The following is a 27,479-nucleotide window of genomic DNA, read 5'->3' on the forward strand; positions in this document are numbered from 1 at the left end:
ATACCGGCGTATTCCATGCAGCCACAGCTGCATGGAAGAAAAACTTCAGGGGCCATAACAGGCCCCCTCTGTTCAGGTGCTCCGACTCCAAGCCGGACACCAACGTAACTGATTTGCCTTGGCTCGCGGCGGGGTATAGGAGGGGGACCCTAGTGCATCCTGAGAGGCTGAGAAACTTAACTCTGTGGTGCCCGTGACTGACGTCATCACCTATACCCCAAGGTATCCTGTGGATACCCTATGGACCCTGAAGTAGAAAGGCCACAAAGAATCCGTTGTGGGAGGCATACCACAATGAACACCCCTACCCAAAATCATTTACTTACACAGAGACTGGTGTTTAGGATGCTCCATCCCAACGTTGTGCACCAGCCCTCTGCACACTCCTGGCTCCTGCTGGAATCATATTGTGGGTCTGAAAAGACCACCGGTTATATATACTAGTGGGGACTCTCCAAAGCTGCTGCGTACAAGTGGTTTTAACAGCGGGCTTTAAAAAGAACAAATTGTATTAAATGCTGCACACTCCTGGTTTTGTATTTAATATAATTACCCTTTAACATACGGTGGTCAGAAATGCCGACAACTGACAACTTTTCAAAACCATCCTTAAGTAAAATATACCCCCTGGTCAGCAGGCGCAATGATGGGGAAATTCAATTAGCATCGCAGAGATGTAGCTCCCAGGTTAAGTGCCCAGAGCTATTCAATTGCTCATGCTGTAAGCCCACGACTAGCAGATTTTTGCTCGCACCCTCCTGAGGGTGCGAGCAGAAATCCACACGAACTAGTGTATTGGGGCTGAACAAGGACTTACCACGTGCGGTAGCAGCATTGCGCCCGGCACTTAACCCGGGAGATGCAGTTTATCGCAACTTAGCACTGGGCATTAAGTCACAGTAACGTGCATCACCCGGGTTAAGTGCGGGTATGATGCAGTGAAATTAATAACTCCGGGCAATTGATCAAGGAGCTACATCCTTGCAATGCTAATTTAATTCCCCTGCTGAAAGTCAGGTACTACAAGAAAAAAGGGTTATAATATATTTTGCACTTTATTGGTTTCATCAGGGGGAAAATTGTTTCTTGACCAAATCTTTCCACATGTTAAACAGTTACTTCTTTTTTACTGGCAGTCAGTAAATTTACAGATGGTTGGCAAAAACCCCAAAAGAACAGAGCCCCATAGGGACCTTAGAATGGAAGTCTATTTGCCCATACGCTATTATTACACAAACGTAACAGAAATAATGTGATGTATGCACAGGATACATCAGAAAGATCATTAAAGTACAATGTACATCAAGGACCTAGCAGTGCAGGCAGAGCTACAAACACATTATGTACGTGTAAGTAGTATAGGATGAGCGCTCCAGTCTAGCTAAATAACCACATCTAGGGGAAGGTGCGTTCTAGACTCCACTAGCAACGTAACTGTTCTAAACATTGATGTAAAATAGGACTTTGAGCTGTATAAGGACTGAAGGTGATTAGTTTCTTATTGTCCAAACACTGAATGCAGGGAGGAGAAAGATCGATACTGCCTATTAACACACACAACGGGGAACAGTTCTCCTATATTTACCTTTGTTTACCCATTGATTTTATTTTCCAACATATAGAAGGTTTTTGAGGTTTGAGAAGTAAATATGTTAAAGCATTATACCAGCAAAAATAGCTACTTTGACTCAGAGCAAAATATAATCAGCAGTTATTGCCATTATAGAGATGTGCCATGTGTGATATTCATGTGGTTAGTCTGTTACAGGGCAACAGTTTTTGAAATAAAGTATTACATTTTAACCCATTCGCAGCAGAGGACAAGTGGGGCTCATCAGCCACATATACCTGAAAGCTGCGGATGACGAGTCCCACTTGTCATCTGCAGCAAAGTGCCTCTCCCCACCAGCACTGACCACCAGGGAATCAGTGGGGCTGTCCCAGAGCAGGGATATCGGCGTTGACGTCAGTTTAAAAAAATAAAGTATTGCCAAAAAGGGGAAGGGACCTTTAAGTCCCAATGGTCACCTCTTCAAACTATGTGCATGTCATGGCCTATCTCTCCCATACTGGCCGGCACACACATGGGGGCACAGTCTTTAAAAAGGGGAATCTCTTATTTCAAATGACATGCCCCTTACTAGTTATTTGGTGAATACCAGACAGTAATTACTGAAACAGTACACACAAAAAAAAAGCATTTTCCATAGATGTGGGGGATCTAAACCCCCGTATAGCCCCAATATTTGTCAAAAAAAAAAAAAAAGAAGGGGTCCCTCTACACATTAGGAAGCGTTTAAATCAAGACAGCAAAAAAAAACACAAAAAAAACAAACAAATACACCATCCCATTTCAAGTGCAGATTTTTTTTTTGTGTGAAAACCTACAAATAGATTCCTGCTTTTTATACCATTTTGGAAAGGTGGATTACTGTCGACACAAGAACCACAAAGCATTTATTTAAGGTATTTATAAGTCCGAATAAAATTACATTTGCTTTTGGGTCTTTGGCATGAAATTTCAATAGAAACACTTCTCTGGACATTTGGGTGACATTTTTTCTGATGTGTTAGAATGAGTAAAAAGACTGTATTTACTGAAAATACAAAGTTTTCCGAAAAAAAAATATAATTTGTGTGGGTACTGCATATAAATAAATCAGAACAGTTATTTCCTTTTGAAACCAAGTTATTCAAATTGCAAAAGATATTGTGGGAGAAGGGTTCCTGAAGGCCCAGAACTTTGGATTCTGAATATCATCTCATGGCCCATCTCTAGATACAAAAAGTTCCTCTTGCGACATATGAACAGCGCAGCTAAGACTTTTATACCAATTAAATGGAGATCAACGTCTCCCCTTACTATCAAAGAATGGTTCACCTGTCTAGACGTGTACATGACTACGGAAGAGATTGCAATGTCTGCTTGAATTTAAAGAATCTGATAAATATAAGGCCTTAATTGATTTAGTGTGTCAAAGTCAAATACTTGGATATGATCGCTTGCAATTATTATCAGACGATCTAATCGTCTATGGTCAGACAATGTGTTATCACGACGCTACTTTGTGTCGGCGCAATCCAATGCGCACAAATGCGATTCCACAACACATACTGACGCACACACACATTTATATATATATATATATATATATATACACATACATACACACACACACGCTCGTACGTGTATTCACATACAGACATACGCACAATTGCTATTTCAATATACAGACGCACATATGAGAACGCATACCTATAAAATGGTTCCCACACATTGTAGTTAATAACCAGAGTTATTAAAGGTTCTGTTTGTTAATAATTGTAATATGTACTTAAATGAGATCTAAGGTTTAGAATACAGTGGACATGTCATGTTTGGTATCATACTAAATCCCTGTTTATCTGCAGACATCCGTTTCTATCGGCAAGGAAATTGCATCATGCGTCCGCTAGTTATGGATGATAGGGAGTTATTGCTTAGAATGTTATGACTTATGTGCAGTGTTGTAGCCAGTTTTAACCAGTTGTTCGGCCGTTACACCACAAGATGTAAACCATTGGTGAGCCACAAAAACAGGAAGACCAGATTAGAGTTTGCCAGACAACATCTAAAAACGCCATTACAGTTCTGGAACAACATCCTATGGACAGATGAGACAAAAAGCTCAACTTGTACCAGAGTGATGGGAAGAGAAGAGTATGGAGAAGGAAAGGAACTGCTCATGATCCAAAACATAACCACCTCATCAGTAAAGCATGGTGGTAGTAGTGTCATGGCGTGGGCCAATGGAACTGGTTCCCTTGTATTTATTGATGATGTGACTGCTGACAAAAGCAGCAGAATGAATTCTGAAGTGTTTCGGGCAATATTATATGCTCATATTCAGTCAAATGCTTCAGAACTCATTGGACGGCGTTCCACAGTGCAGATGGACAATGACCCGAAGCATACTGCAAAAGCAACCAAAGAGTTTTTAAGGCTGAAAAGTGGAATGTTATGCAATGGCCAAGTCAATCCCCTGACCTGAATCCGATTGAGCATGCATTTCACTTGATGAAGACAAAACTGAAGGGAAAATGCCCCAACAACAAGCAGGAACTGAAGACATTTGAGGTAGAGGCCTGGCAGAGCATCACCAGGGATGAAACCCAGCGTCTGGTGATGTCTATGCATTCCAGACTTCAGGCTGTAATTGCCTGCAAAGGATTTGCAACAAAGTATTAAAAAGTGAAAGTTAGATTTAGGATTGTTTAGTTTGTCCCATTACTTTTGGCCCCTTAAAAAGTGGGAGGCACATATAGAAACCGTTGTAATTCCTACACCGTTCACCTGATTTGGATGTAATTACCCTCAAATTAAATCTGAAAGTCTGCAGTTAAAGCACATCTTGTTTCATCTCAAAGCCATTGTGGTGGTGAATAGAGGCCAAAATATGAAAATTCTGTCAATGTCCCAATATTTATGCACCTGACTGTATATAGGCTGTGTCCCGATCCCAGTGTTCAGACATCTTCTTGCGACCGCAGTCTTCTGGATTGATGACTGTATACTGGGACCAGTGCGCATGCGTATGTATCGGCTTTACTTATTGCTTTTTACTCTAATTGTTAAATCTTTCATCGTGTTACTTTATCTTTACAAAAATAACTTTTTGTGCTTTGGAACCACACGATTGGACTGGAAAGAAATTCTCTTTCTTAAGCGACTTGCGGCGCTAAATAGCGAGTAGGAAAAATCAATAGATGCGGGCTCGGCCTTGAAGTCACGCTACCGGAAATTACTCAAAGAGTCTGGATTTCGATTCCTCAACAAAGGGTGGACGCGTCACATATGGGTAAGAACGCAACCTGTTTAAACCCTGTTTTGTACTCTGTGTTGTGAAACCGAATATCCGTTTTTGGGTGATCTAAGGAGCGCTGATTAGAATCCAGGCACAAGAGAGAAAAGTCAGTTTCTTTTATTGTCACTTTTGTGCTGCAATAGGCAATTCGCAAATAGCGTATGTGTCTTCACTGTATTACTGCTACATGTTTAAACAATCGTTGTAATAGATAGTCTTGAAACACTTGTTAAAACCTCTTAAGAGGTATTGCCACAGGGAAAGCATTTTTCTGTGCAGAAAACAAAGATATATGAATGTGAACGCATGCTTGTGATGTGAAAAAAAGGAAAAAGAAAAACGGAGGTTTTTGCTTTTTGAACTGTTGGTATTAGGCAAGGCTGGCTAAGGTGTCCAAGAGGCGGATAGGGCAAGCTGAAGCAGTATACATAGCAGGTATAACTGGGCGAGAAACCGGAGGGTGTTTCTCAGTCGACTTCCAATCATAATCGCAAAGTCCAATGATAGGTTAGAGTCTCTGGGCAATGTGATCGGACCGCATGATTGTGTGAACCGTGATTGTGAATTGTTTGTGGTGGAGGAAATCACTGGCAAGGCTAAGTGTTATTGGAATACTTAGATCTTACCAGTGGAGAGTAACTCAAAGTAAGAAGCAGCAGGCGAAGCTTGTTATAATTCGTCTGGAGAGCAGAAGTATAGTATAGGCTAGATTCTGTTTCCTCATTGTGTAAAACTGACAAAACACGCTTAGCGGTCGTTTGTGCAAAGTGGGTGGAAGTGAGTTGACGCAGTTGTTTAATTCGTCCACCGGTCGAAATCTCTAGCGAAAGTAGCCAAAGCGTTGTCCCAGATGGGTGCTAAGCAGTCGCTAGGAATGGTCGATGAGGTGCTGCTTATGAATGGGCCGACCAGGTCGGCAAGGTATATAATGAATGAGAAGTATGGCGTGTACGCAACCATATACTGCGACATATGGGTCAAGATGATCAAAGGATGTATAAAACACTTTCCCAAAGTTGTCAGTTTCGATTCGGAGGTACTGAATACTGTTCGAGATAACATAGGTTTAGTCAAATCTTTGGAGAAAAGAGTAAAGTATAATGATTATTTAAAGTTATGGCAGCATGAGGGGAACACGTGGCACGGTGGTGTAAGTATGTTGCAAAGCAGCGTACTCACACTGCTAGGCAACGTGCACACGCCGCAAAGCAGCACACACACACGTGGCACAGTAGCACGCTGCAAAACGTACTCATGCTGCAAAGCAGCACGCCGCCAGGTAGCGTACCCACACTGCAAGGTAGCGTTATCGTGCACAAAAAAGATGGCGCATGGGCACCTCTGCCGCCATATGCGGCCACAGGTGGAAGTACAGCAGATACCAAAAATAAAAAAAATGTAACAAGTAACCTATACCCTGTTTTAAGTCACCTCAAGGAAAATTTTATTGTAGTAGATTATGAACCCACTGTAATTTCAGCCATTGCTCAAGTTGTTAATTTGCTAGATATTCCACAGAGACAAGGAAAGGCAGCGATCCAACCAGCAGGGCCAGCAGCTGAAATTGGTGAGACTAGTGGAGAGCGTAGTAGGAGAGGGAACATCCCTGGTATCGAAACAGTCCACAACTTAATCTTGAACATAGTGATGTGGTAGGTGCACATCCTGTCCGTACAATTGCAGTTCCCAATGGAAACCGGACAAAGATGGTATAGTTCCTATCAGGAATGTAGAAATGCATTGTCCATGGACGTGAGCAGAATTACATTCAATTATGTCAGACTTCCCAGACCCTAGGAAAGAGTTAGCCAAATGCCAGAAATTTGTTAAAAGATTTAGGTAATGCTCATGAGCCAACCAATAAGGATTGGCGAGTGGTGTTAAGGGCCTGTCTTCCTTCCAATACTGATGTGCAAAAGTTTATTAAGGATTGTGTATTGGAGGAGGATGAATCCTTAACGGATGAGGATGACCAGGTAAATATAAAGCAAATAATCACACAGTTGGCTATATATTTCCCAGTGGTAGTGAACTGGAGTAAAATTTTCACTATTAAGCAAAAGGATAGTGAATCTGCAGCAGATTATTTTGCCAGAGCGCTGCTAGCAATAACCCAGTACACAGGGATAGCAGATATAAAGGATGATGTACATCACAGGGAGGTAGCTGTTACGGTACTAATGGATGGTCTCAAAGATAATCTAAAAACCAGAGTGCAAACCTCGCTACCTAACTGGAGAGGAATCTCTGTAGATGCACTTACAGAGTCAGCCATAGAACATGACAAGAACATTGGCAGGAAGAAAGAGGCACAGAGCGAGAAGTTAATGGCAGTGAGCATTCAGGCTCTAGAAGAATCATACATACAGCTACAAAATTACAACACACACCAACAGCGGAGTTATACAGTAAGGTGTTATAATTGTAACAAAGAGGGACACAAAGAGGGATTGTAAACTGTGAAATCAGGGGCCACCTAGGAAGGGAACACCTAGATATACTCAGAGAGGGCACTCACAAGATTCAGAAAAGTTCCAACAGTTACCTGCTCACATAAGTACAGCAAACGCTCTGCTAGAAAGTGATAGAGCTAGGGGTCAGGTAATACATGTAGTCTACAGCCAGTCAGGTTAACAGAGTACTAGGAAAGAACCTACAATGACAGTTCATATATCTGGTACTAAACACACTTTTCTTGTAGATACAGGGGTGACCAGATCCGTGATAAATACTCTATTTAATTTACAGGTTACCAATAAAACCATAGCAGTAATTGGAGTAACGGGGAGGTTACAGCATTACCCTCTAACCAGATCTGCAGAAGTTACTATCGGGCCGCTGCAAACCAAGCATTCTTTTCTTCTGGCAGCAGCGGCTTCTACTAACCTGCTGGGAAGGGATTTGCTGTGTAAAATGGGATGAGTCATATACTGTACCCCTGATGGTATATTCCTAGATATACCGGAAAAGGTTGTGCATGAGGTACAGGATATATTGGACACCACAAAGGTTAATGTTGCACTCTGCCGTTCTAGAACAGAGTCCATCTCAAGTAAAAGAAATGTTATTACAAATACCAGGTTCCCTCTGGACCAAAGATGGACAGGACACTGGATTGATGGCAAATGTAACGCCTGTAATGGTTCATTTGATGAGTGGTAACAGGCTCCAAAAATCACTCAGTACCAATTAACGCCACAGGTGGAGTTAGGGGTGTATCCCATAATTGAGAGGTTACTGCAGCAGATGATTTTAATTCGTACAGCTAGTCCAGCGAATAGTCCCACTTTTCCAGTGAAGGCTGGTGGGAGGGGCTATAGATTAGTACAGGATCTTAGGGGGTTAATAAAGTTGTTGAAAGCCAATTCCCCTTAGTGCCCAATCCAGCTGTCATCGTCATGCAGATTCCACCATCTGCAACCCACTTCACTGTCATTGATCTATGTTCAGCTTTCTTCTCTGTTCTTCTTCACCCTGACTGTCAATATCTATTTGCATTCTCCTACAGAGGGGTACAATATACATGGACACGATTTCCCCAGGAATAGCCCCGGTATTTTCGCTCAGGCCTTACACGACTGTTTGCAATCTTATCAACCAAGCAATGGGTCTGTCATCATTCAATATGTAGATTTGTTGTTGTGCTCCGATTCGTTTATGTCATGTTTAAATGATACTAAACTATTGTTGCTCCATCTCTCACAAACAGGGCACAAGGTTGCAAAGGACAAATTACAGCCATGCCAGGCTATGGTCAAATACTTGGGACACTGTCTAACCCAGGGGCTAAGACACTTGACAATAGACAGAATTCAGGCCATACAGACCATGACACTGCCGCAAAACCAGCAGCAAATCCGTACCTTCTTGGGCATGTGTGGATACTGCAAGACGTGGATCCCAGGTTTTTATATTTTGGCATTTCATTGCAGGACTTCGTTTCATCCTCAAAACCCAACCGTGTCACACACACTGAGGAAACAGAGCAGGCTTTCCTTAACCTTAAGGATAGTCTGACAAGAGCACCTGCCTTGAGAATACCAGATTATGAAAACCCTTTGGAGTTATATTGTACGGAAGCTGATGGCTGCGCAGCAGGTGTCCTCACACAGAAACATGGTGATGCTAGTAGACCTGTAGCATACTACAGTGCACAATTGGACACTGCGGCAAGATCACTGCCAACGTGTTTACGAAGTGTAGCTGCAACTGCTCTTCTGGTAAATAAGAGCGAGGATGTAGAATTAAGGCATGATACAACTGTCTATACAACACATGCAGTATCTGCTTTGTTAAATTCTGCCCAAATCAGACATTTCTCGTCAGCAAGGTTCACGAAATGGGAACTAGCTCTAATGGCACCTGCAAATATTACCATTAAACGGTGCAATACGTTAAATCCGGCAAATTACCATATGTGCCTCGAGATGCACAAAGGGTGGAGGAAGGCGAGTCTCTGGTTGAAGGCGAGTTTTGCAGGTACACTGACACACATGATTGTATGGAATATTTGAATCAGACCTTTACTGCAAGACCAGACATACGTGACACACCATTAGAAAATGTAGACTTGACGTTTTACACGGATGGGAGTTGTCATAGGTAGACAGACAAAAGAGAATTATGCACAGGTTATGCTGTAGTAAATGACGAGGATGTTGTAGAAGCTGAACCACTTGGTCCACCTCACTCGGCCCAGGTGGCTGAACTGGTGGCATTAAGACGAGCGTGTGAGTTGGCAGAAGGTAAATCAGCTAATATATACACTGACTCTAGGTACGCCTTCGGGGTAGTACATGATTTTGGGGCTCTTTGGCGTCTTAGGAATTTTATGACAGCAGCAGGCACACCAGTCGCACATTCACATCACATAAAAGGACTTCTCACAGCAATCCAGCTACCAAAGGCAGTAGCTGTCATCAAATGCAAAGCCCACACATGCGAAGAAGACCCGGTGTTAATGTGCAATAACAGAGCAGATGAAGCTGCCAAATGGGCAGCAGGGTTACGCATATATATAACAACTAACAAAGTTAGTTCTTCCAGACAATAGACACGCAGAAATTAATTGAAATGCAAAATTTGTGTTCCCTACAGGAAAAGGCAGTCTGGAGATCGAAGGGATGTGTTCAGGAGTCCTCCGGACTCTGGAGAGATGGACAAGGTAGGCCTGTTGCTCCCAAGGCATACTACCCAAGCCTGGCTGAGGCAGCGCATGGTCTGACTCACCTGGGAAAAGAAGGTATGTGCAAGTTGGTCAGAGTATATTGGTGTGCACCAGGCTTTTCTTCTCAAGCTGGAAAGAGAGCAATGTCCTGTCTAACTTATTTGAAGATAAATGTCGGGAAGACAATACACACCGAGCCATCCCATATCCCTCCGACACTGTCCTTTTCAGGCAATACAAATTGACTTCATCCAATTACCACCTTGCAGGAATGTCAAGTATGTATTAGTTTTTACTGCTAAAAAGATTCAGGAATTTGTATGCAGATACGGTATACCTAGAATCATAGAAAGTGATAGGGGTACTCATTTCACTGGTGAGGTTTTCCAGAACATGTGTAAGTTTATGGGTGTCAATAGTAGACTTCACACCCCCTACCGACCGCAAGCCAGTGCCAAGGTGGAGAGGGTAAATGGTATCACTAAGAACAAACTGAGTAAGATCATGGCCGAAACTGGATTAGGATGGCCGAAGCCTTACCGCTCGTCCTCCATAGCATCAGAACCACTCCTAGATCGCCTCTTAATCTGTCCACCTTTGAGATACTGTTTGGGAGGCAACCTCATTTGATTTTAAGTCCACAGGATGATTTGAAGAGTAATAATGAGGTTACTGTGAAATATCTTATAAAAATGAGTAGACAGCTGGAACAGCAGCAACAGAAATTGAAAATGTTGTTACCCGATATGCCAGAAACCAGATGTTGAACCTGGAGAATGTGTTATGATCCGAAATTTCTTACGCTCAGGTTGTTTGACAGACCGGTGGGAAGGTCCATATCAGGTGTTGATGACAAATACCACATCTTTGAAGGTAGCAGAAAGATACCTGGGTCCATTCCACCCTCTGCAGAAAGGTCAACCATCCGAAGGAGGTACAAGGCGAAGTCGAGACAAACAACGTGTAACTGTCGATTGCGAGCTTGTTCTGAGAGAACTAAAGACTGCAGTGAAACACCTGAGCCAGAGACGTATGCAGATCCAGCAATGGGAGTGGCGATCTGTTGTTGTGTCTTTATTTTATTCCTGGGTTGTTCTTATTCTTATTTGTTTCGGGAATTTCCTATTTCTGTGACAGAGGACAGATGACGGAGAGGGAGGTCGATAGTGATATCGATGGAGTGGAGTCAGAGGAGAGAGCAATAAAACGATCAGGGCAACCTATGGTCAAACTCAGTTTAGGAATTGTTAAGAGATCTGTTAGCCATGTAACTCGGAGACAGTGTGAGGGGTTATTGTCTGAGGAATATTGTATTTGTGAGTATTGTGGATCCCTAGTTGATGAGAAATTCATCCACCGATGCCAGTCCAAGATTAATCTGTATATGGGCGGGCATCCTTTAGAGGATTACCATTCCTTAGTGGGTAAGGTTCTAAACCAAACAGAATGTTGGGTTTGCTCACAAGTACCTCAAGGACAGAGTAATTCAGGATTAGTGCCATACCCATTAAACTTACCAGAGGTACTTGAATTACATGGAGGAAGACCGGTGGACAAGAAATATAATATAATATATCTAGACCCTAGTCTTAAGCTCCACCAGTACCATGTAGATAGATCTCTGGTATGCTTCAATCTCACAAATATCAGAAAACCAGGAAATTGGGAGGTGATCTGGAACAATCAGACAATGACCTTTTCACACAGAGCTGATAATGAGCCTATCGATTCTGAACTTGTACGCAATATTATTGCAAATGGGAGATTCTTCCGGTATAGGTACACACGTAGTTACGACAAAGTAATGGTTGGCAGAGTATCATTAGGAGACTGTGCAAATATTTTACAACCAGAAACATGTACCAGGCAAATGGGAAAAAGAGGGGCATGATTCTTTGTTAGAATAATGTGTTCAATGATAATGATGCATTCTGTTCCTTACGTTCTCCCAGATTATGTAAGTTTCATATGTTGAAGAAAAGCGTACAAGTGGCTCTCTCTGAACTCTGAAGGTTTATGTTATCTTTGAATGGTGGTCCCAGAGGTTATGACTCTTACATATGATGATATGATTGGTATCCGTAAAACCGCACCACCTCCATACATACACACACAGTATGAACATCATGACAAAAGAAATATGATACCTGGTGAAGAATATATAGCCACACAGTTGATTAGTGAAACAACTGGCTTCCAAATATTGGTAGCATTAGAGCCCACCAGGATCACTCGGGGAACTTTACATTTTAGATATATCCAAGACCTGGCTAAATTAATAATTCAAAAAATGGAATGAGTAAATTCAGCGCAATGAACCTGACCGCATTCAGCACCAACACACACCTGGTGAGAAACACAAAAGCTCCCTATAAAAGTGAATGAAAACAAAGTAGGTGAGTGTAAAGGAGCGCTAAGTCTGGATTATGGTTGCAAAAATGAAAAATAAATGTACTAGTGGCTGAAATGAGCAACAAATAATGTACATTTATTAGACAAGAAAACAAACATATAAAAACCCCAAAAATCCTGGAAAGATAAGGTCCATAGACTTCATTTGCGGGCAATGGTAGATAAATGTCCTCACCCTTTCTGGTGGTTGCTGTGGGCTAGCTTCCTTAGCTGTGGGTCCCGGGCTTAATAGCTCGGCACCACCGCAACACGTGTGTAGGGAGAGCCCAAACGGAAATCACTATGGGTCCAAGTCAGTCCAGGAGATCGTAGGTGTCCTCACAACGCGTTTCGGAATAATTTTTCATCAGGAGCGGGTACCTTACCTCCTTCTCGTTGGGGTTTAAATACCCTTCTTCATTACTGTCAATTAGCCGCCTTTCCAGAGTCCCGCTGACGTATGGCGCGTCCGTCACCGGAAGTGACCTCTGCGTTCCACCAGTCAACTTCCGTTTGCGTTCCACTGGGTAATGGATCGCATTAGACATTTCCTGTTTTTTTTTTTTTGTTTGTCCGTGACTGGAAGTGACATGTGTTTCCCACCAGTCAAATTCCGGTTGCGTTCCACCGAGTAGCAGATTGAATCGGACGCTTCCTGGTCTCTTTCAGTGGGGAACTGATAACTTGTATTGAGGTTCCTTCTGAATATAAGCGTGTGAGCTGGCTGAAATTAGTACTGCATCCCATGATAATACGGCAGTAGAAAGGTATGTGGAGGAGGTGGACAAGAAATGGAGAAAATCATCATGGGATACAGAACTAATTTCAGCCATATCACACAACACACATATACTGACGCACATACCGTATACAATAAATAAATAAATATATATATAATATATATATATATATATATATATATATATATATATATATATATACATACACTCACACACATACATACACAGACGCTCGTATGTGTATTCATATATGTACACAGACACTCGTACACTTATTCACATACAGACATACGCACAATTGCTATTTCAATATACAGACCACATATGCGAACGCATACATATAAAATGGTTCCCACACATAGTTAATAACCAGAGTTAAAGGTTTTGTTTGTTAATAATTATGATGTAATATGTACTTAAACGAGATCTAATGTTTAGAATATAGTGGACATGTCATGTTTGGTATCATACTAAATCCCTGTTTATTTGCAGATATCCGTTTCTATCAGCAAGGATATCGCATCATGCGTCTGCTAGTTATGGATGATAGGGAGTTATTGCTTAGAATGTTATGACTTATGTGCAGTGTTGTAGCCAGTTTTAACCAGTTGTTCGGCTGGAAGCTACACAAAGAAACTATTGGAAGAATGAGCCATGCCCCTGATGACACCGTATGAACTGACCAATGACCAGAAGCAAGAACCAATGGAAACCTGTCAACTAGTCCCTTTGTTAACTCTGAAATCTGTAAGGTATATAGGCTGTGTCCCGATCCCAGTGTTCAGACATCTTCTTGCGACCGCAGACTTCTGGATTGATGACTGTATACTGGGACCAGTGAGTACGTGTATGTATCGGCTGTACTCATTGCTTTTTACTCTAATTGTTAAATCTTTCATCGTGTTACTTTTTCTTTACATAAATAACTTTTTGTGCTTTTGGAACCACACGATTGGACTGGAAAGCAATTCTTTCTTAAGCAACTTGAAGCGCTAAATAGCAACTAGCGACTAGGAGGAATCAATAAGTGTTACCCATTACTTATTTCATTTGCGATTGTTAGATAGTAGAAGTCTTAGGAGGCTCTCTTTTTCTTCCTCTCCCTCCCCCCCTTTTTGCCTTTGTAATTGTTGATTTGTTATTTTTTTTAAATTAATGATACATCTGTATATGATGTGTTGTTTATATATAATTTAAAGATAAGAAAAAAAAAAAAAAAACTAAAAAAATAAATATATATATATATAACACACACACTCCTCCAAACCGTGATATTGATGTTGGCATATGACGAGCGCCAGCGTGGGTAAAATGGCCTCAGCACAAGGGTGACAAAGCGCTCAGCAGTGAAGGGGTTAAAAGCCTTTGCCACTATAATCAGTTATCGTTACCTTTGACAAAGTAAAAGGTTTAGTTACATTAACCACTAATATCCATTGACCAGTTAAGTAACAATCCAGTAAAAGTAGTGTATTTGACTCTCATATAAGACTGTACATAAGTCATTATCTACACATATTTATCTTTACACAGTCGACCAGTAAGTACTGTAAACATCCATCATCAAGCATGGGGAATAAGTAGTTCAATCTATATAGCCAAGATTAAACACAATTTATGACAACTCCCAGATAAGCAGAGGAGTCAAAAGCAGAATGAGGCAATTTATTATCATAGATCTAGTAACCAGACTTTATGTGAGCAACCATTATCACTACCATGAAAATTAGTTACAGGAACTTTAGTGCATAAACATCATGCTTCCAAGTTTCAGAAGGTCAATAAAAAATAGCTAGAATAGAACTGCTGAAACCTCGAGAGTTGTAGCAGGTACAGATGTTTCCTCACTCGTCTTTGCAGCAGTCGCGCTAAACAGCTCCTCCTGGCGCACCTGGTACCGTGAGACTGCTAGCGACGGGGGTCTTTTTTGACAAAAATACATCTAAGTCGCAACGCTACTAGGAAGCACCATGTGACTACCGATTAATTTGATATGTGACACTTGTATATCAGTGAGAGACTGAGTCTCTCAGGTAGCATGTGAAGTGCTATGATAGAGCGGCCACAGCTTTTTATCCACACCAAGCTCCGTTTTCAGTCTCAGTAGCACACAGCTATACACATGTCCCATATCAAATAAATCAGCACAGTCTCTCGGTGTGTCCTCAGACAAATCGCATTGTGACTTAGACAAATGTTTCTGCAAAAAAAGATGCCCAACGACAGTCTCACAGGACCAAGCGGCTCACTCACGCCAGGCATGTCGTGCTGCATGGCGTATTGAGGCTAGATGTGAAAGGACACCATGAAGAAATGCAATTTTATTTTACAGTAGGTAGGTCAAGTATGACCGACTGAAGATTGGGAAACCCAACATTACTCATCTTTAGTAGGCGTTGACTTCTTTTAAACTTCAGTTTTTCCTTAGATCAAAAACAGGTCAATCACAGGAGCTTTGGGGTAAACTATACAAGACACTTCCACAAAAACCAGTTTAAGATATCATGGGAAATGGTGGTAGGGATGTCATTGCTAGCTCTAGTGATACCTTGAAGACTCCTTGGAACACAAGGGACAGAACGCATGATTCAGAGGCGCTCGCAAAAAGCGAGCGCTCGCTCTGAATCAGGGCGGGCGCTGTTTTTTTTTTTTTTGTTTTGTTTTTTAGGAGTGGCCTCCTGGCCGCTCGCATAGCTATGGGTGACCACCCACAGCTATAGCAAGCAGCCATGATGATGACCATCGCGACCATCAGGCTTGCGACGAGACCCTTGTGGTAGGGTCTCGTGGCTGCAAGCCCCAGAGAGCTTCTGGCTCAAATCGAGCCGGAAGCTCTCCCACTGACATCACTGGTGATGTCAGTGGGGCCGCCCACAAACGGCAGGCGTTCGCATGGGAACGCCTCCGTTTGTGAAGCCACCCCCCACCACAACTACAAAACGGGGCTAGCTGTCGATCAACATCGACAGCCGCCGCATTTGTAGTGAGTCCCGGAGCGAGCGGTTTTTGCGCTTGCTCCGGGGTTCGCACAACGCGCGCGCGCGTGCACTGGGCCACCATCGACCTGCTTGCGAGCGGGTCTGAATCAGGCCCAGAGTAAAGAATTTCTCTTCTTGAAGGCAACGGGAAAAAAACAAAACAAACGAAAAACCTCCTGATACAGGGCTGTCACAATACATTAAACATACTATATAAGTGAGAAGGGTACCATAGGCTAGAAGGGTTTATGTCCTATGCCAAAGCTAAAACGAAAGTACTATAGAATGCTGGAGAGGGTATATAGAACAAAGAGAAGTCAATTAAAAAGTAAAAAAAAAAAAAGCACTTGTCCAACTCCTGGTAGGATGAGCTATACGCGTGTTTCATTGTAAATTTGGATCATAATCATATGAACTATCTTGAAATTACAAAAATAAGGTAAACATTCCATATGGTCCAAAAGTAAAGTAATAGCAGTCATTGCAGATTTCTTCTTCCTGTGTCCTGAAAACACTGATTTAGTAATTGGTGAGCAGCTTCTGATTGTATGACACTGAGCTTAGAGCTGTAATTCACTTTTGCTAGAAGCTGCTTCTCGAGGCGTCTGACCCCAAACCAGGGTTTTTTTGCGCTTATTAATGAAACTTTCACTTTAGAGGCCAAACTTCCCAACAAGCTGCCTCTTAAATAAGCCCCCAGATGAGTATGCCGTAATAGACACTACCTGCTTGTTTCTAGACACTTTCTAAGACATCAAATTAATAAGTAGCCTTATGGACTGACAGAACAGATATGTGTACAGGTAGTAATGTGCAGACTGCAGTCTTACCAATCCTTTATCTATAGATGTATCCATGCTACCGTCTGACCCGTACTTTGCATTCAGCTGGGCAATTATGGCCGCTTGAACGGCAGGATCTCTGGACTGTAACAAATGGTTTACGAATGACATTAATCAGACAATGGTCATGCTACATTAATATTTTAATTATAATGTACATCTACACCGAGACTACAACAGGAGACACAGCATTACACTTCCCTGTCTGTGGTTTTCCTGCAATGTCGGAATTTGTGCTTTGTACTCAAGTGATAGATCACTGTTGTGCATGGTATTTAATGTTTACTTGTTTTTTTATGTCTACCTAATCTACAGCACTAAGTACACTTTGTGACATCTAATGAATAAAAAAATGGAATATACTGTGCATCCGGAAAGTTTTCACAGCGCTTCACTTTTTCCACTTTTTTTTATGTTACAGCCTTATTCCAAAATGGAATAAATTAATTTTTTGTCCTCAAAATTCTACACACAATAATGACAATGTGTAAAAAGTTTTTTTTGCGATTTTTGAAGATTTAATAAAAAACAAACAAAACTAAGATCACATGTACATTCACAGCCTTTGCTCAATACTTTGTTGATGCACCTTTGACAGCAATCACAGCTGCAATGCTTTTTGAATATGATGCCACAAGCTTGGCACACCTATCTTTGGGCAGTTTCACCCATTCCTCTTTGCAGCACATCTCAAGCTCCATCAGGTTGGAAGGGAAGCGTCGGTGCACAGCCATTTTCAGATCTCTCCAGAGATGTTCAATTGAATTCAAGTCTGGGCTCTGGCTGGGCCACTCAAGGACATTTACAGAGTTGTCCTGAAGCCACTTCTTTGATATCTTGGCTGTGTGCTTAGGGTCGTTGTTCTGCTGAAAGATGAACAGTCGCCCCAGTCTGAGGTCAAGAGCGCTCTGGAGCAGGTTTTCATCCAGGATGTCTATGTACATTGCTGCATTCATCTTTCCCTCTATTCTGACTAGTCTCCCAGTTCCTGCCGCTGAAAAACATCCCCACAGCAAAATGCTGCCACCACCATGCTTCACTGTAGGGATGGTATTGGCCTGGTGATGAGCGGTGCATGGTTACCGCCAAACATAACGCCTGGCATTCATGCCAAAGAGTTCAATCTTTGTCTCATCATGGACCGAGAGTCCTTCAGGTGCATTTTGGAAAACTCCAAGCGGGCTGCCATGTGCTTTTTACTAAGGAGTAGCTTCCACTCTACCATAAAGGCCTGATTGGTGGATTGCTGCAGAGATGGTTGTCCTTCTGGAAGGTTCTCCTCTCTCCACAGAGGAATGCTGTAGCTCTGAGAGTGACCATTGGTGTTCTTGGCCACCTCCCTGACTAGGTCCCTTCTCCCCCGATTGCTCAGTTTAGATGGCTGGCAAATTCGAGGAAGAGTCCTAGTGGTTCCAAACTTCTTCCATTAACGGATGATGGAGGCCACTGGTGCTCATTGGGACCTTCAAAAGCAGCAGATATTTTTCTGTACCCTTCCCCTGATTTGTACCTCAAGACAATCCTGTCTCAGAGGTCTACAGACAATTCCTTGGACTTCATTTTTGGTTTGTGCTCCGACATGCACTGTCAAGTGTGGGACCTTATATAGACAGGTGTATGCCTTTCAAAATCATGTCCAATCAACTGAATTTACCACAGATGGACTCCAATTAAGCTGTAGGAACATCTCAAGGATGATCAGTGGAAACAGGATGCACCTGAGCTCAGTTTTGAGCTTCATGGCAAAGGCCGTGAATACTTATGTACATGTGATTTCTTTGTGTTTTTGGTTTTTTTTTTAAATTAAATTTGCAAAAATCTCAAAAAAAACTTTTTACATGTGGTTATTATGGGGTATTGTGTGTAGAATTTTGAGGACAAAAATGAATTTATTCCATTTTGGAATAAGGCTGTAACGTAAAATGTGTAAAAAGTGAAGCGTTGTGAATACTTTCTGGATGCACTGTAGAATGAGAGCTTGGATAAGGCAAACCATAAAATATGTCCTCACTCAAACCCTGATATTCTAGGAAGACAAGGGGCAATTTAAAAAAAAAAAAAAAAGTGAATAAATAGAATCTCTCCAGCAAAGGGTTGGGTATGATATCCCGACGGCCGACTAGTGAAATATCGATGCCGGAAACCCGATCCTGGGAAATCCCGACAGGTAAGTATACTAACCCTACCCCTCTTCCCCCCTGCTAACCTTCCCTTGGTGGTGCCTAACACTAACACCCTCCCCAGGGGATGCCTAACACTAACACCCTCCCCATCTCCGCACCTTAAACCTTACCCTCCCAAGGGAGTGCCTAACCCCCCTCCGGCAGCCTAACCCCAAATCCCCCGTGGGGTGCCTAAACCTAACCCACGGCCGTTTTTCTGCAGGCAGTGTTTGATTGGCAGGTTTGCAGACTTGCTTTGCATTAATGCATTGGTAAATTCACACACATTGCCAGGCCAGACACTTAGAATTTACTGGATATTTTTGAGTTTGCTTGATAAGAGACCCATTCGGGATACTATCCTAAAGATGTGGGAGGAGGTATAGTTGTCTGCAAGAGAGTGGGAAGGTAATACTTTACTTTTTAACAGAGCTGCAGTGGAATATCAGGGACACCCTGAACACTAAGGACCTCATTCAGGTCCGGCCTCCTGGCCACTCGCTAAGCTGTGGGTGACCACCCGCAGCTTTAGCGAGCGGCCAGGTTGATGGTTGCGATTGGCAAGACCATCGCGACCATCGGGGCTTGCAACGAGACCCTTGTGGTAGGGTCTCGTCTGCCGCAAGCCCCAGTGAGCTTTCGGCTCTAATAGAGCCGGAAAGCTCACCACTGACATCACGAGTAATGCCTCCGTTTAGCCAGCCACCCCGCCTACAAAACGGTGCGAGCTGTCGATCACCATCGACAGACAGCCGCCCCTTTTGTAGGGAGCCCCAGAGCGAGAGAATTTTTCTCTCGCTCCGGGGCTTGCGCATGCGCAGTGCGGGGCGCTGCGCGTGCGCAGGGCCTCAACATCGACCCGCTTGCGAGCGCTCAGTGCTTGCGAGTGGGTCTGAATGAGGCCCTAATTCAACTCCAAGGCTCAGTAATGAGAATGTCAATGTTGGGATTCAGTGTTCCTTTAAATGTAAATCCCAATCCAAGTCCTAACGCTAAACCCAACAAATCAATAAACCGCTATCAGATCCTAACAGAATATGCCTGGTAAAAGACTAAAGGCGTAAGAAACGCTTATAGAGCAACTTGTACAAGTGCTTTCGGCCTGACACAGCAGGCTGGTGGATAATAGCCTTCACCGATCTTTTCACTAGGGGCCTGATTCAGCAAGGATCGTAATTGCAAAGCTGCATGCAGCTTTGCAACTACGTCCTTGCAATAATGCAAATGCAGCAGGAGGTATACGACACCCTCTACTACATTTGTGATCCCAGCACTGCGACGGAGGTCGCAGGCTGGGATCACCATCGCGACCATTGGTGGTTGCAGCGGCCAGCTGAGTAAGCCTCAACTTACTCAGGCTGGCCGGCTTGCGAGGCCAGCAGACTGCGTACGTCACACAGTTTCTAGGCTGGCCACTCCCAGAAATCGGGGTGGACCCCACCCCCGCAACGCCCCTTAAATGCCTCTGCCTGTAAATCAGGCAGAGGCATTCAAGGGCTTACGTCGGATAAAGCAAGACCCATTCTGCACACTTGGAGAATGGGTCCTGTGCACGATAATCGGGAATCTGTGTTTAGCAGTGCACGCTGAATTAGCCACTAGGTCCACTAATGCATTCATGTAAATGTATCCACACTAATCATTGCACACAGAGATTTGGCCACAATTTAGCTTACAAGTCACAATGGTTCCTTAAGTGTTGTAAAATATGAAGTTCCTAAAAAAAGATAAATTTGTTTGTATACCTACATTGGACACCATAGTAGGTTTACATTGCCTCCTTGTGAAAGGATCCATCTGTTGCTGCTTCATACTCTGGCTCTCGGCCTACACAGGATACATAGTTTTAGTACCAGACAATTGGTCAGGTCGTCATTATTTATGAAGCATTAGACATTTGTTGCTCTCAAAAATGCTTTGATGGACTGTAATTTAATAGTGTGTCAGCATGCGAACACCAACATTATGATCACTCAGTTTCTCATACAATAGCTTGTTATATTTGGACTTTGCCTACACAAATACACAGCAAGTAAAGCACGGTACACACTAACGATCACAGTGCGACCAACTTTAGGTTTTTCTCAGAGATGAAAATCTTGACGGCATCTAATTTCTAGTGACTGTAGTGATTTATCGTTCCGATCAGAGCGATTATCTGTCCTAAAGCTCATCACAAAGTTGGCGATTTTAAATAAACTATGGGCAGAAATATCAGACAAATCCTCACACAAATCAAAGTGTGCACGGTATTGGCTCATCGTTTTGAACAAAGGTTGTACAGTAGGTCAGATCCAAAAGCTATACTAAACTATATTTCTAAATGCAATGTAAATTCACTTACCACTAAAGCTTTCTCAGACTCCACTATGTTCCACGATCTGTTCCGCTGATTTATATAACTGAGGGAAGCCAAAAAATTAAACTGGCATTAATAATACATATACCAGTATATAACAGCAGTTATATTAAGACAGACTACAAAATCTGCTTTAACATTTTCATTGTGACAAATTTATGTTAATTTGTTCCATAAGGGTCTTGTGAGATTAACCACACCTACAAGTAATAAGGGGTGTGGTATACTAAGTCTACAGGCATCATCAGAATGTCGACAAACCACCCATGCTGGTATAGAGGTATCTAACCTGGTCCCAATGGCAGCAGCGGCTTCCGAGTCCCGTGAGGAGCAGTTCCAGCAGTGTCATCTGATGCCCCAGCGTTCCAGTGAGTTCGGTTCCTCTATCCCTAGCCCGAATCCCTCCCCTTCTCCCCAAATCCCTAACCGCCGTAGCCTAACCATCCCCTAGTGCCTAGCCCTAACCCTCTTACAGCCTAATCCTAATGTTGACATGCTGGGGATGTTGACATATTGCCGATCAACATTTCAACAATGTCGACAACATTACTGTTGACATTATGAAAGTCAACCTTATGACTGCATCCCGCAATAAGCAGGTATAACAGCAGACATAAAGAGGGAAGAGCTGACCCTACCAGGAGTGTGTATGAGCAGCTGTCTATGGGAGGGTATCAGTCTCCTAACTATGGAGTGAAACAATCAGCACTGCATAAGATATGTAGGACATAGAAAAAGCAATGTTAATTTTGATGTTCCAAAAAAGAAACTGACAGTTTTGATTTGGGTACTTAATGTACTTTATAGATTTTTTAAACACAGAAGTTTACGGTGTTTATTTGTGAAGTGGAATACAATTTTAGTGTTTAATAACAAAATATTAAAACCCTGACCTAATGGCAGAAATGTTCTTTGTCCGTTGACGATCCAAAGCCTCAGCCCTCTCTTCCAGTTCATTCATCTGGTCTTGAATTTCCTTTGCCCGGTCCTGGTCTCCAGCTTCCTCTGCCATGGCCTGCAAGAGTATTAACCCAGATTTGTATTTAACACCGACCAGAATGTCAGACATTTTATAAATTAGGTGACAAGGTTCCTAGCAAATCCTGCACATAACTGGAAAAATTATAATAATTGCTGAAATGGTAGATCTAGAAAATGTCCCTTTTTTACCCATTAAGTCCTCTATCATCATAGAACTTCAAGGGAACATGTGCTCAATAGGCCCAAGTGATTCTAACAGGAACTAAACAATCCCATCCCTCACCGTTGAGGATGTTCTCCTGCAGTACACTCTGCTCAGCGTCAGTGAAGAGGCCATCAGCAATACTATACTAAGTAGCTAGATTATGTAATTTGCATAATGCATTGTTTTAAGGCCAGAAAGTTATTCCTTTGTTATAGGAGGGAAGGTCTGTGTCTTGCAAAAGACGATTTTCTATTTTACTAAAATTCTCTATATTACTGCGATCCGTTGACGAAGGACTATTAACAGTACCTAGAATCTCACGGAATTCGTCTGGGGGTCGAGCTTTCAGTTTTGTGGCTCCAACCTTATGGAACTCACTTCCCGCACAGTTCGAGAGGCCTCCACTCTAGTATCCTTCAAAAATAGACTCAAGACTCACCTATTCACCCAAGCATTTCACTAAAGTCCCTTGTTTAAGCTTGTTTTGTATTTTGTACTGTAAATGTAAAGCACTTTGAGTCCTTTAGGAGAAAAGCGCTATATAAATAAAATTATTATTATTATTATTATTATATAGTGGAGCCACCAGCTTTAAACATTAAGTGGGTGTCAGCAGCAGACACAATGCGAGTCTGAGGATGAGACCTCAAAGACCACAAGTTCAATTTATCAGTATGCCAAACACCTGTGACACCTGCAGAGAAAAACTGTTCTAACGGTATAGTAGTATTCCTGGATAGCAGCGGACGATCAGAACTTTCATAATTCAGTTATGAATTCACTTCAGCTTTAGATAAATGGTACAGCAATTACCATATAAATGGGCGATAATGCCTGTGTCCATTTTGCATGTCAAGTTTATGTATAGATTTATGCTATATTTTAGAGAATAAAGACTAAAGCTGTAGAAGCAACCTTTATGTAGCAAACATGTGGAAGTTACTAGAAACAAATCAATTAAATAAATAAAGGATCTCTATATAACTATGGGATTGTTTACTAATGAACTTCATGTTTCTTTTTAGATCAATAAATTGATAATTTAGGTCAGGGGTATACCCTCCAGCTGTTTTAGAACTATACATCCAGGCAAGCCCTGCCTTTTAGCATGTAGTTAATTTAGCCATTTAATCAGGGGTGTATTAAGAGAGGAAGGGGCCTGGTGTGCATTCCACGTCCAGGGTCCCCTCCCCTCTTTCTGGCGGCCAGCAGCCTTTAGTAGACTCTGGGCACTAGTCTGTGCCCAGAGCCTACTGCGAATGCGCCGGTCACCGGGAAAAAGGCAGCACCACCATTTTCTCTGCGATTTTTCACTGCGCATGTGCAAAATGCTGGGAGAATAGCAACGGCGGCCATTTTCCAGCATTTTATGAAGGGCTGAGACACACGGCATGGGACCTCAGAGAGGTATTATAAAATATAGGTGCAGGGTGTGCGGTGTGGGCTCCGTCCACCGCACACCCTGCACCCATTATAAAAACGCTCTTATATTTAATAGAAGCTACCATGCACAGGGCTACCAGTCCTTGTGACATTCTATATATGCAATATAGGAATAGCAGTTATGACATTCTAAATTTCATTTGGAGCTAATCAGAAACATGAGTTGAAGGGGCAGAAATGTGTTTTGGAATTGTGTAAAACAGCTAAAATAAAACAAACATGATACTTTTCTGTTCAGTGGTACACTACAAATACGTCATGGTTTATCTGCGCACATGGCCGCGTTCAAGGGATGACCGGTTGCAGGAAATTCAGCCATTTGGTCATTGTTTATACCTTATCTTTCAAAAGCTGCGTCTTTTTCATGGCATAGTTGGGTGGTGCTTTCCTAAACCGTTCTTTCTCCTTTACAATCTGCAATGGAAAATTTACTTTAAACATATCTCGGTTTATTTACAATTCTTGATTATAATGCTCTATGTAAAACCATTAAAGATGACAGTAAAATGTGCTATTATGTATAAAAACAGATCTATAAGTTAATAAACAATTATCCAAGAATACAGATTTTGGTTGCAGAGATTGTGGTGCATGATAATACATATCTTATATTAAGGCTCAGCATGTTACCGAATAATATTCCTATTGTTGCACTACCTATAGGCTATGTCTAAGAGCATTTAATGTGTCCATAACTGGGAATACTTTGCAGTTTTGTGACTGGGCCTTAATTAAGACATTTTGTTATGTTCTGATTACACAAAAATAACGATTGTTAGAGGAAGAGTACAACTATTTTCCTCTAGTCTAATCTTAATTAGGAAAAATAGTCAAATACTGAAATTAGAGTTATGGTAGACATACCTAGATAACTACTTTTCTTTGAAGTCCATAGGGTCCACAGGGATAGCATGGGGATATTATGGTTGGAAAACCAGTCACTAAACAGTTAAAGCTTCTGATCCCAGAATTCCCCGGGCCCTCCTCCATATATACCCCGCCCCTAGCCATAGGACTTCAGTTTAGTTAACAAGCCTCAACACAGGAAAGAGGAGAAGGAAGAACAATCGTAAATCAAAGGTTCAAATGGGGAAGCTTGTAGTCCCTTAAGAATTAAAGACAAATCCCACGGTGCTACCGGTGGAACAAAAGGAGGCTGAACTCGCGAAACTCCTTGGAAAAAAATTCTAACATCTGGTAATGAAGCAATCTTCTTCTGGAACCAGACTGACCGTGCAGAAACAGTCAGTCACTCTCAAAGTGGCCAGGCGTAGACCTTGGTCTAATCCTGCCTGAAGAAAAGTCAGAACTCTGGAAATCCTGAATATCTTAGGATCATACTTCCTTTGAGAACATCATTGACCAAAAGAATACCAAACTCTGTAATAGATGCGGGCAGAGGCAGGCTTCCGTGCCCTAATCATTGTTTGAATTACAGAACTGGAAAAACCTTTCGCTCTTAGAATGGAATATTCAAGAGTCACGCCGTCAAAGCCAGACGAAGCAAGTCCAGATGTCGAGAGGGACCCTGCATTAGAAGATCCTGCCATTGTTGAAGAGGGTATGGACTGTCTATGGACAGATTCTGGATGTCAGTTAAACAATGACGTCTGGGCTAAGCCAGAGCCACCAGTATTATCATTCCACCTTCCTGCTTGAATTTTCAGAGAACTCTTGGGAGTAGAGAAAATGGAGGAAAAAGATACGCCAACTTGAAATCCCATCTTACTACCAGTGTGTCTACGAAGGATGCTGATGGGTCTCTGGACCTGGGCACCTTGTGGTTGTGGCGTGACGCCATGAGATCCATCTCTGGTAGACCCCATTTGTTTACCAGGAGCTGAAACACTCCTGGATGGAGAGACCACTCTCCGACGTGTATGTCCTGGTGACTTAGGAAGTCTGCTTTCCAAATGAGTACTCCCAGTATGAATATTGCAGAGATGACCGGAAGATGACGTTCTGCCCAAATCAGAACTTTTGTCACTTCCTTCATGGCTGCATAACTTCTTGTGCCTCCCTGATGATTGAGGCAGGCCACTGTAGTAGCATTGTCAGACTGGATCTGGACCTGCTGTCCTGGAGAAGGTCCTGTGCCATGATCAGTGCTCTGTAATACTGCTTGCAGTTTCAGAATGTTTACTGGCAGATGACTTTTTTGATTGGTCCATCTTCCCTGAAAGGTGTGATGACCTGTCACTGCCCCCCATCCGTGAAGACTGGCATCCGTGGTGAGAACCACCCAATTCGGAATCCAGAACGGGTGCCCTTAGTTTAGATGATCCTTTCACCACAGGAGGGAGTGACAAACCTCTGGAGTAAGAAGGATCCTCTGAGACCTTATAAGATGATGCTGTCTGTTCCACCTGGAGAGAATCAATCTTGTAGAGGCCTGGAATGGAACTGAGCATACCCTACCAAGTCGGAGGTGGATACCATTGATCCCAGGACCTGCATTGCTAACAGAACGGATACCCTTCGCTTGCGTATTCACAATGAGAGATCCGCAATCTTGTCCTCTGGCAGAAACACCCTTTGTGCCTGAGAATCCACAAATGCTCCCAGATATACCATCTGCTGTGTTGGAGAAAGTCATTTCTTCCAATTGATTATCCAGACGTGCCTTTGTAGGCAGGCTATGGTCATTTGAAGTCGGTTTTGTAACATAAGCGGAATCTGTGCCAATATCAGAAGGTCATCCAGATATGGCAGAGTTCTGACTCCCTGACGCCTGGGATAGGTTGTTTCAACTGCCATTATTTTGGTAAATACTTGGGGAGCCGTGGATAGGCCAGAGGGTAGAGCCTGAAATTGGTAATGTTGCTGAAGGACTAAGAATTGTTGGTGGGATGGTATAAAAAAACATGCAGATATGCATCCTGAATGTCCAGTGAAACTATGTAATCCCCCGGCTCCATTGCCAAAATAATTCATAGGAGAGTTTCCATACGAAACTTTGGTACATGGATAAACCTGTTGAGGGTATTTAGACTTCGCATAGGGTGATGAGCCCCATTCGGTTTCTGAACCAGAAACAGATTGGATTAATAACACAGGAACCGGGATTATTACCCCTGCCTGCAGCAATGGCTTCCTGAAGGACCAAGGCCTTGACCGCATCTGATGAAGGATCTGTGCAAAAAAACTTCTGGTGGGGATGTCTCCTGAAAGGGAGGGCATACCCCTGAGAGACCACTTCTCGAACCCAGGCATCTGTAGTTGTCTGATGCCAATAATCCACTGGGATCCCCCAGGAGAAGGCCCGCTCCTGCAGGCCGAAGGCTTGTTGTCTGGCTTAGAAGCTGGACGTCTTGCAAGGCCAGACCTCCTAGTTTGTCGCTAAGACATGCGGAAACTAGTTGGCCTG

At 42.7% G+C, this 27,479-nt stretch overlaps 1 protein-coding gene across 1 annotated transcript in view; it reads right to left on the reverse strand.

The window, feature by feature from the left end:
• The window catches only part of LOC148517072 (RNA polymerase-associated protein RTF1 homolog), a 134,856-nt gene that overhangs the window by 8,844 nt on the left and 98,533 nt on the right, over positions 1 to 27,479 (reverse strand). Inside the window, exons 12-16 of the mRNA XM_088479167.1 lie at positions 24,449 to 24,526; positions 22,377 to 22,498; positions 21,469 to 21,526; positions 20,874 to 20,951; positions 16,951 to 17,046 (exon numbers count right to left, since the gene is read on the reverse strand). Coding sequence (XP_088335293.1) covers positions 16,951 to 17,046; positions 20,874 to 20,951; positions 21,469 to 21,526; positions 22,377 to 22,498; positions 24,449 to 24,526 — 432 coding nt within the window. The remainder of the gene's footprint in view (positions 1 to 16,950; positions 17,047 to 20,873; positions 20,952 to 21,468; positions 21,527 to 22,376; positions 22,499 to 24,448; positions 24,527 to 27,479) is intronic.

This window comes from Taudactylus pleione, unplaced genomic scaffold (assembly GCF_031769625.1).
Source record: "Taudactylus pleione unplaced genomic scaffold, aTauple2 ptg000227l, whole genome shotgun sequence".
Taxonomy (NCBI): Eukaryota; Metazoa; Chordata; class Amphibia; order Anura; family Myobatrachidae; genus Taudactylus; species Taudactylus pleione.